An 11,692-nucleotide genomic window follows, 5' to 3' on the forward strand; every position below is an offset into this window, starting at 1 on the left:
TGTCGAAAACGATTATGCTTATTATTGATCTGTATTCACATTTTAAATCTCAATCTGAGATGGGCTTAAATGTGAGGTATTACAAGATTTAAAAGTCAAAAGAAATCGGGCGAATTTGAATAACATGTATCGATTTAGGGGAAATGTCAGTCATTTTAAGGAGGCTCAAAATCAATATGAAGAGCCGATCCGTCGATCGATTCGCTCTGAAATCTGCCCTCGTATCTCGAAGGATAAGCCATTTCTAATTAGAAGTTTCGATATGGAGGGGATGAAAAGAGAGACAGAGAGAGATTTTCTCCAATACTCACGCTTTCCACGTATACTAGTAGCGTTCCACGTATACAAACGAGACACGAGCTTGGAAATGGAGACCCGTATCTCCGCTTTTGTATAATGTAATCTGAAAGTTTGACGGGGTCTGACTGTGGGTTGCCCCCGAAGTCAGGAAGAGGTAAGAGAAGAGGGGTGGATGGTTGGACGGTACACACACAAGAGAGTGACAGGGACAGGGGAAGTGGGAAGATGAAAGGACTTTGAGCGTTTGCCCGCGCGACTAATGTAATCTTAATAATTAAATTTTATTTTTTACAAATTTTCTATCCCATTGATATTCATTGTATTAGAAGTTTCGAAAACTAATTTAAAACACGTACCTATCAAATGTATCTCCGATGATTATAGAAGAACTTCACAAAATTTATCCGATATTATAATGGTATTGGTTATTATTAATACTTGACACGTAGAGATTTTGCACAAATCGATCCGTTCATGTAATATTTCATAAATATTATCTAAATAAGAGATAGAAAAGAATTTATTTTCATACGTGATCTAATCAAATCTTACAAATGTTTTAAATAATATGGACGAAATTTATTGTGGAGTTAACGATGACTTAACGCGTTAAATGATGATATGAAAATTGAAAAAAAAAAGACAAAAAAGAAAAAGCAAGTATCCACTGAGTGACAACTTTTCTTACATAAGACGCGCAGTTTAGGTAATTTTATGGGCGTCGATAAACATCGGTCCTTAAACAGTTAGATGCGAAACAAAACGAGACGCTGACGACGTGAGGGATAAAAGGGAGAGAGCAACACACACACATATATATATCGAGAGAAAGAGAGAGAGAGAGAGAGAGAGAGAGAAAGAAGGAGAGAGAGAGAGAGAAGGAGAGAGAGATGGAATGAGAGTAAGACGGACGACATCAGGAAGGGAGGTCGGGGTTGAAGGGATTGGTTAGAATATGGGGAGATAAAAGGCAACGTGCATAGAGAGATGCTTGGGTAAGGCGATGCTCGAAGAAGAAGGACAAGGGAAAGGACGCGAGGTGGTTTCGAGGGGGTGAAACGTGGTGTGAGCCATACTCTGAGATGTGGGGTGAGGCTGGAGAGAGAGAGAGAGAGAGAGAGAGAGAGAGGGAGAAAGAGAGAGAAAGAGAGAAAGAGAGAGAGGTGGTACTTGGTGGTTCGGTGTGGCCGGGTAAACCTTTCCCGACCCTTAGCAACGCTCTCGCGACGCGCTATCCTGCGGATAACATCAGCGCCGGCTTCAGGCCAGGAAATGAAAATCGCGCCGACACTGTTTAATTTAGATAAAAGCATATGTTACACGCCGTCGAGTAGAGGATACCGTTCCTGGATTTCCGTCGTTTTCCAAGGAAAACGCCATTGTCTTTATCGGTATACCTTGAAATCGCTTCTTTGATAATAAAAAAGAAAAAAAAAACAGAAAAAAAAGTACGAATGAAAAGATTCACGTTTGATGATGGAAACGCATTGTTATTGCGGACTTGATATAGCGGATCAAGGAGAACAAAGATTTCTTTTTTTGTAATATAAAAGTAAAGTATATTATTGAATAAAAAATTGAATTGAAAATGAAAATATGTATTGTTGGTTGAAATTGAAAATTGTTGCTCTCGAAAACGATCGTGTCTTTTATACCACAGTAAAAATGTTGCAATTTCGAATAATATATATTATTACCTAAGTTAGTGAAATTCCATGAGGCTATAAATCATATCCTAAGTTACTAGGACTAGGCCAGAAAAAAAATAAAAAATGTATTATACATAGAACAATTGTAAAGAATCTCGTTCTTCCATTCTATTATTTGATAAGTATAACTGATAACTGGAGTTATAAATTTATACTCCTTGAGAACTTACACATAATTTATATTTTACAACAATAAATGACGCCATAAGAAACATATGATTCCGCTTAAAACACCAATTTGATCTTAAAATATATATAATCCCGTGACCTACAAAAAAAATTGACACCATACGATGTCTTCCTTCATACCAAATAAACAATTTTTTTGTACAAGCTCTCACGAGCATAGTTCAATTTTTCTAAATATACGGGATACCCTGTATATATCAATCTCTATTACAATGTACTGTAAATATATATTCTCAAATGAAATTTTTAACAATTTAAAAAAAAATCTTTAAACATTTTTTTTAACAATTATAAATTTTAACAACGTGTTTAAAAATATAATATAGCTATATAAAATTTTCGATATTTTAAAAATCTTTTATATTAGTGAAAATTGAAAAGAAACTAAAGTTAAAATTATCAAGCGGTTAGATCTTAGTAATATACTACTGGAAGGTTGGGATCCTGGTTATAAATCTTCGAGTTGAAAGTTATTCAAACGAAAAGGAAAAGATTTTCTAAGGTTCTGGATTTAATCAGATGGATGAACCTTCGTTTTTAAATACAATATTTTGTCATTTCAAAATAATCTTATCTGATTATTAGAATTGTTATTGTCAAATTTTCGTAATGCTTTAGCAAAACTCTCGGTAATTTACGACATTTTGATTTTCCTTCGGTAAAGAAGATTAGGTATGGAATTGTTACCATCGTATACCTACTAATCTATGACAAAGCTTGAAAAATTAACGTAGAAACGAAGATATTTCAAGAAGATAGATATTTATGTCATTAACCGATACAATATTATGTATTTCCTGTCTTATCTAACGTAGTCCATCTTCGTTACACAATTACTTATTACCGATCTTTTCTAGATAAAAAGTTTTAGCTAAAACTACTATTAGTTAAAAACGAAATTGTTTTACAGACGTGAAACAAAATTTTTAGCAATAAAACAATAATAAATCAAATAATAATTTCTATTCAAAATTTAAACGAACGAGAAAGATAATGTTATACGTTCGAAAAAATTCAATAAAAGATGATAGAATAAATCTTATACCACACACGAGATGATTTTGCAATTTTTTTTTTTTTTATCTCAACAACAACACCTTCGGACCAACCAATCGTAAGTCGAATATCAAGAAAGAGGCTGGTTTAGCGTGACGAACGGAAAGAAGGAAAGAACGCGAGAGATCTCGCAAAGAAAAAAGTTGATTGCAAGAAAGGAATTAGCGAAAGAAAGAAGCATCGAGAGAAAGAGAAAGAGAGTTTCCGTCTTCTTCTTCTTTTTCTTTTTTTCTTGCTTTCTCTCTCTCTCTCTTCTTTTTCATCCTTCGTTTCATCGTTTTTGCCGAGCTTTCCGCGGCTTTCTTTTTCCTCATAGCGAGGATCTTTGTCTACGGAACAACTCGGCGTAGAAAAAGAGGACGTTCGAAGGAAGGAAAAGAGAGAAAGAGAAAGAGAGAGAAAGAGAGAGAAAGAGAGAGAAGAAGAGTAAGAGAAAGTTGGCTGGCTATGCAGGCGAAGGAAACGTAGGGAGGGGGATTGGAAGGATGGACTGGGATAGTAAGGGTTCATGGGATGGTAAGGGGATGGTAGTGGAAGGAGGGTGTGCGACGAGGGTTGGAAAAGCGTTGGTGCGGATCTGCAGACAGCTCCTTGCACGAATCGAAGAATGGCTGATTCCGAGAAGAAGGAATAGCGAGTGGAAGAAACGAAAATAGAGGAAAAAAGGAGAATCGTTCGGGTGGTTAGAAGGTGGGATATCTCCCATTGGGGTCCGAAGATGTTTGGACAGATGATGATGCTGATCAATCTTTCTATCTTTCTCTTTTTCTTTTTTTTTCTATCAACAGCGATTTTCTCTCTTCTTGATGTTTTGATGTTTATATTCTTATAATAATCGAATGTCTTACATAACGATATGAATAGAAAATTTGTTTGAATACTTTGGAATACAAATTTTGAATATATATATATATTTGTACTTACGTTACGTTACACATGTATATATGTATAAATATATATATATATATATATATATATATATATATATCTGTATGTATATGATGTGTATATAAAACGATACTTCCTTTATGAATTTAATCAAATGAAATATTATGAATTATGATTATACGTTTCAACACACGGCACGTTTGTCGACCCTCCAAGTTTTATCACCGTTGAATGTTGGACAAACGCCCGAGGCTATACATATTTTCTTCGGATGATAACCCGATTTCTTGCGTAGATCGTCTATGGAAAAATAACGAAACAAAGCTTTTCCTAGGAGACTAGAGAGATATTTCGTTATTTCGATAAGAATATTTTCACAAATTATTAGTTTATATGAATAACATAAAATTTATATAAAAAATATAAAATTGATTCATTAATATACATTTATATAAAGAATATAAAATTTCATTGTTATTGAAAGTAACACGTATTACGTAGTTTTTTCAATAAGTCCTTCAAAGAATCGCAATATTCCGTATAGTTGTATACAATATTTCTTTTTTAACATATGTCGTATACAACAATTGTTTTTGAAATATATACAAACAATTGACAAAGAACATAAAAACTTTACGAGAAAACACGTGTGTTTTCAAGCGTGTATCTAAAATCAATCGAAAAAGAAAGTCGACATTTTTCTGCGAATGTTTACACGAAAAGAATGCTATGTACCTCACTAGGTACACTCGTCTTGAAAAATGGAAAAACCAAAAAATGTTGTATATATTAACGTCTATGTATATAGTATACCTGACTTGCTACGAGTGTACCTCAGTCCGAAATGTCCCGACGCACTTGTAGGAGGAGCCTAAGAACAATAGGGTTTTGACAATCTTCGGAACCGATTGAAGCTGATTGGTCGAACTGTACCTAGGCTGAAAATATAAATTTCGAAGGAATTCTGGAAGAGCATTAGTGTATTTATAGCAGTTCACCTCTTTGTGACTCGTTTTTACTTCGTCTAGTCAGCAAGAAGCACAAGAGGGAACATGCAGTACAACGTGAACAATCACATATTTTATTCCGAAAACGACGTTGTTCATCGTGAACAACAATGCCAGTGGGAAATAATGCAACCATCAACTTCATCTCTGGAAGCCCAGGAGACTCGATTAACAGAACAAGAATCCGCGAATAACAGAAAAAAATCTTTTTCTTCTTCTTCTTGTAATCAAGGTATGTACATATAAATTTTTTTTTGCTACGATTAAATCTAATTTTGATTTTCTTTTTTACTTTTTTCTTCTTCGAAATCATCTATTTTACGTCTTAAAACATTATGATAAACGGTATTTTTCTCGTAATTTTGCAATTTTTTACGCGAAAAATTTAATAACATTTCCATTTCAAAGAAAGAGAGAGAGAGAGAGAGAGAGAGAGAGAGAGAGAGAGAGAGAGAGAGAGAGAGAGAGAGATGCTCTATAACGAACTAATGTAATTACAAGTATCGAAGCTCTTGCACTTAGTAAAGCAAAACATTTCTCAAAGGTCGCTCAGCGGGATAGCTGTTTACTTGCGAGGAAGTCAATATTTCTACTGACAATGAGTTGTTTGAACATCCGGACATTAGATCCGTGTAAATTGGATTAAATCATTACCTGTGTAAACGGAATCATATATTGAAAAGATTTACAAATGAAACCGGCATCCAATACCTTTCTAAGATCATTGAACTTTCAATCTTGAATAGATAAAAAAATAACAAATCGACGAAAGAGAGTTAAATATTTCTTTCGATCGTTTTATCTTTCTCATTTATCTCCGTTTTATTTTTTTCTATATTTTATTATTTTATTCAAAAGTCTATATAATGCAACGAGATTAGCTGCATACTATATATAACTGTTTTATCAATTTTCTCTTTTTCTTTTTGTTTTTTTTTATCTCTCGAGAAAAAGAAATATTTCAACACCGTTGTCGTGTTTACTAATCACCTGTTAAGTGATTAACTGAGAATGTATCTAAAATTACAATCTCTTCATCGTAGATTTGAGGTTATCTTTTACTATAGTTGAAGCTTGGAAATATTTCGAAATCGTCAATAGGTGTCTAGAAATTCAATACGAACAACATCATGTAGTTATCTATAACGCGAATCATTTATCTTGCAATTAGACGGAGAAGAACACACGAACACACGATCGTCGACTTCGGTAGCTAGGGGTAGTAATTCGTCGGCTTGGGTTGTAAGGGTAAGGGAGCCGCTCGTCGGATTATAATGTATCACGAGGAAATGCCTCGTCTTGAGACGGGAGCACTCAATGGACTATTAGGACATCCTGTGGTATAACTCTCGAGTAGCTCGACCATACTGTATTTTGTAACCGATAAACGTGTCATCACTGGACCAAAGTGCTTCATAATCCTACGATTACCTTACGCGTGATTTACCTCATCGAATCGTGAATAATATACTAATTCATCGAATTAATCCTCTTATTTCATATTTTATTATGATTAACGATTCATTTCTTTTTGTCATTTATTTTTTGCATTTATTAATAAAATAAATTAATAAAATAAATTAATTTTGTGCAAAGTATATAATATTATCTTCATATTACAGAATCGACTAAGAAACAACGAAAACGAACCAGAACTGCATATACGAGCTTTCAATTAGTAGAGCTCGAAAAAGAGTTTCGAAAAGGACGTTATCTTTGCAGACCTCGAAGAATAGAAATGGCGGAAAGTTTATTTTTAACGGAGAGACAAATCAAAATATGGTTTCAAAATCGCCGTATGAAGCATAAAAAAGAAGAGATTTTAAAGAATCCGCGTAATACAATGGAATATAACGAAACGAATGGGAGTTATAAGATGAAGAGAAGTCGGAAAACACGGACTGTGGAACCGATATCTACTCATCAATATATTCCTCCATCCAATCCCACACCAATGGTTGCTTATCAGCAACCATGTCTACCAACATACATTGAAAATGAACATATAGAAACTAGAAGTTCTAATTGTATTCAACAATCTTCATATTCGTCATATAGACAACCCATGTATCCTCAGGAAAATTGCATGCCTCAGATACCAATAGAAAATTATTATTTAAATAATAAATGGCAGCAAAATTCCATAAACGCAGCTCTACCAACGGTAGAAAATAATTATTCTTATATTTCAACAGGAATGCAAGCTCCAACTACGGAAGTGCCTTTTGAAGGCACCTACTATAATAATATTTGTTCGTGGTTATTGGAGAACACTCACGAACAATGTGGATCAAATAATGAATTGGAAGCGGCTTTATTAAATGATCTCCAAAACGATCAAAATTATGAGAGTGTTCCTCAATTTTTAAATTTATGACATAAGAGTAAAAATTTTAAAATTATATATTTTATATTTTATATTATATTTATATTACATATTATATTGTATCTTGTATATTATATAATTTGTATATTGTGTATGTTGTACATATTGTGTATGTTGTATATATTGTGTATATTGTATATATTGTACGTATTGTACATTATATGTTGTCTATGTTATGTTTATTGTATATTGTACATTGTTTTAATATTATATTTTTACTTTTTATATGAACATTATTTATTTGTTCCTTGTCTAAATTAAAATCAGAATATTGTAAAGAAATATAATTTTTCAAATTGAAATTATATTTATAAAGAAATGTAAAAACTAATATATATTTAAATTATATCTTTTATGGCCTTTTATCATCTGATTTTTAAATGAAAATCTTATTTTACTGTGATATTTAAACTTGTAGATATCAAACGATCAGATATAGATGTATATCTAAATGTAAAAGATATTGAAATAAAATAATTTATCTTTTAAAAATATATACCTAATATAATAATGCATCTACCATTTAATTCTCTTAATACGAGTATAGTCAAACTCATTAGTAAAGCTAAACGTTATCGATAATTACCGTAAAATTATCCAATCGGCACATCTGTCAGCAAATTCGTCAAGTAAATCACGTTTGTGTTAAAACGAGCGAAGAGGTAAGTTTAGAAAAAAAAAGAATTCTTGGTTTACAGTTATGCATGACATGCGTTTAGATTCTCTCACGCGAGTACCGTAAAATCCAGTTGCATTTCCCGCTGATAGGTCGTAGAACGTGTTAGGTTGATAAACGCGTAAAATATTTTAGACTCTTATCTGAACGTTAATAATATGGTATAAACATCGGGTTCGAGAAAATTAATGGAGAAAACGATAATGTACGTTTAATCTAGCCGCTTCCATAAACGGATATCGATTAATTAATATAAAATATATCGAAAACTTTTAGTTTTCTCGTATATATGTACATATGTATACGTATGTATGTGCGTGTGTGTTTGTATATATATATAAATATATGTGATTACAGATTAAGAACCAGTTAAATATTTCTGGCCAATTTTTTAGGACCAATAGAAAAAAAGAATATAGGTATTAAGAAAAGTTTCACGATTTTTTGTATTAAATATTTTAAGAGTACGAAAATCGAGTACAAATGATTTTTCATTTTTTCATATTCTCTTAAGAGATTATTTATATTTGACAATATATACTGTTGGTTAGCTATATAAGCTAATATACTGTTAATCATTAGGCCTATACTTATTATTTAACAATCTTTTAATTATAATTAATTGAATAATCTAATGAATTAAAAAAAGCACAGGGTATTTCATAAGAACAATTAAAAATTATTAACCGAAAGTCAGGCATTTTATTTCGTTTTCTTATAATATTTAATGCATCATGAAATCATGAAAATTTTCTTAATATATTTTTTTCTATTGCTTCTAATATAAGAGACATTCAACTAATCCCTAATTTATAATCAACGTGTAATTATACGTGTCTGTATCTATATGTGTATATATCCTGATTAAGCATGAAACGAGGATACATGTTGATAATTTGCATCGCATTTTAATAAGTATATAATCCATATTGATTTTCGATTACTGTTACCAGAAAAAAAAATCACTTGTATCCGCGTATAATAATTAAATTATTAAAATATGAAGTAGATACATATTAATCAAAATGATATATCGTATAATCTTGCGCTTTATTTTATCATAATAATACTTTATACCAACATAATATACATAACACGAACAAATAGTAATACAAATTGAATATATTATTACTTCAATAATCTTTTTTTAATTATTGGAAAATTTATTGGATACACAAAGAGGACATATGTTATAATATAAAAGAAAAAAGCTATCTAAAGTATATCTCATCGTTCATAAGAGATCGCGGAAAAATATTTGAGAACCTTTAAAGCGTATTTGTATTTTGAAACGCGAAGAGACGACGTCGAAGGGAGAGGTGATACGAGAGAACGAAGTACGGAATAACGGGGGTGGTAGTAGTGGTAGTAGCAGTGACGGTAGTGGTTGTAGTAGTAGTAGTGATGGTGGTGGTGGTGGTCCTCTAGGTATAAGGGTGGTAGCGAACAGAATGGAGGGGCACACTCGGTGGATGGAAGGAAGGGCGAGGAAGTGGAAGAGGCGAAGAACGGGGAAGGGGAGGGGGGAGCTTGGGTTTCAACCATGATTTCCATTCGCCAGCCATCCATCTTGTTTGAGACTGGAAACTGACAGATAGACGCGGATCCGAGTGCCGGTGACGTGGCAAGTCTTGCACGATATATGTGCGCGTATGTGTGTCCAAGTGAACGCGCGAACGCGCACACATACACTCTCTTTCTCTCTTTCTCTCTCTCGCTCTCTCTTTCTTTCTCTGTATCTGTATCTATCCGTGTGTAAGTTTAAGTGAGTTACGCGTACCTTGCCATATCTTTGAGCCAACCATCTACCCTCCTCGCTCCCTGTCTACGTGGAAAATACGTTTTCCGTATAGCAAAGCGAGCTCCCTTGGAACATCGCGTTTTAAATTTCTTGCCGTCCATCGCGAACGTCGCACGGTTCCTTCCGTGCTTTCTCTTTCGGTAAAAATCGTTGAGGAGAGAGAGAGAGAGAGAGAGAGAGAGAGAGAGAGAGAGAGAGAGAGAGAATGATTCGAAGCGTCACCATTTCTTTATTAAATCGTATTTATATACCTTGTATTTTGATGTCTTATTTCAGACCTACATTACGAACATACAATTCGATGAATTCGTTTTTAATGAATGCAAGTCATAAATAATTAGCAGAATTATTTCCATGAACAATTCCGATTGAATTGAAAAAATAAAAATATGTCAAAAGTAAACATATATACGTACCTATTCGATAGAAACTTTACGCGTACATATATGTATATATTCTAGATTTACCAATTTGACACGGGTGCCGTTGGAAATAAGAAATACTCTTCCGTGTAGATATACATGAATGTGTAAGATCGATGTATGAGTTAACAGGTATAACTGCATAAACAGCTTTCACCCGATATACGCGGCGGCTGTTCTACCAATAAATACAATAGATCACGAAACGGACGCTGTGGATCCATACCTGGATCTATGAGCATTTGAATCTGAATCAGACATTTTTCGCCGTTCGGATTTACCGCGAATACATCCGAGAGATATTCCACCTTTATCCCGAATGAATAATGGATGGATAATATTAAAAGAGGTCCCGGCCATTACTCGCATAAGCGAGTTTACAAAAATATTTCCTCGAATTATATATCCAAGTAGATATATAGGTACACAGTTATATATTTAAAGTATCGATTACTTAGGTATATAAATTTTTCTGTACGATCATTTCGTAATAAGCAATTGAATCGAAATGAGAAAAAGAGATATAGAAAAAGTTACGAAATTTTCGATAATATGGCGAATTCGAATTCTTCTTCTCTCGAGAGGAGAAACGAAGGGAGTCGGGAAGTGAACCGGTGGGGTCGGTTTCTACAGTTAAAACGTAGAAAAATTGAAATGGGCGAGGCGAAAGAATGAATAAAGATCAGAGGAGAAGAAGAAAAGAACAAGAAGAGGGTCGTCGGCACGTGAAGCGGCAACTTGGTTGCCTTGGCGTGGTCTGGTATATGTGTATGAGAGAGAAAGGGAGAAAGAATGAGAGAGACGGAGAGAATGAGCGAGTGAGAAAATAAGAGAATGAGAGAGAGAGAGAGAGAGAGAGAGAGAGAGAGAGAGAGAGAGAGAGAAGAAGTAGTAGAAGGAAAGGGGCAGCATGTCCCTGCACGCGAGTGATATTAGGTAGAAACGCATGAACTTTGATATATTCGAGAAGGGGGGGCCTCGAGGCGGTAGAGGTGAATGGCGGAAGCAGAGGGCAGCAGAAGGCGCCATACCGCGGCAAGTATCCGAACTATACGTGACCTGCAACTTTCTGGTAGCATCTTTCCGGCGGAATCGATCTAACAAATCGCTGGCATTAAATTCTCGCTATACTCGCTTCTACTCGGTAAAACGACATCCTCTACCCGAAATTTCCCATCTTTATTCTTTCTCTCTTTTCCAACTTGCTATCTTATGCAAGCATTACTTTCAAAGTACATGCCTCGTCGGTGCCTCATCT

At 33.9% G+C, this 11,692-nt stretch overlaps 1 protein-coding gene across 1 annotated transcript; it reads left to right on the top strand.

The window, feature by feature from the left end:
- Positions 1-5,137: 5,137 nt before the first annotated feature.
- On the top strand, positions 5,138-7,526 carry LOC127063330 (homeobox protein Hox-B3a-like). The gene is made up of 2 exons (XM_050992970.1): positions 5,138-5,381; positions 6,772-7,526. Exons 1-2 carry the CDS (start codon positions 5,195-5,197, stop codon positions 7,524-7,526), a joined length of 942 nt encoding a protein of 313 aa, XP_050848927.1. The 5' UTR covers positions 5,138-5,194.
- The last annotated feature ends 4,166 nt before the right edge of the window (positions 7,527-11,692 follow it).

The sequence above is a fragment of the Vespula vulgaris genome, chromosome 4 (genome assembly GCF_905475345.1).
Source record: "Vespula vulgaris chromosome 4, iyVesVulg1.1, whole genome shotgun sequence".
In the NCBI taxonomy this organism is placed as follows: Eukaryota; Metazoa; Arthropoda; class Insecta; order Hymenoptera; family Vespidae; genus Vespula; species Vespula vulgaris.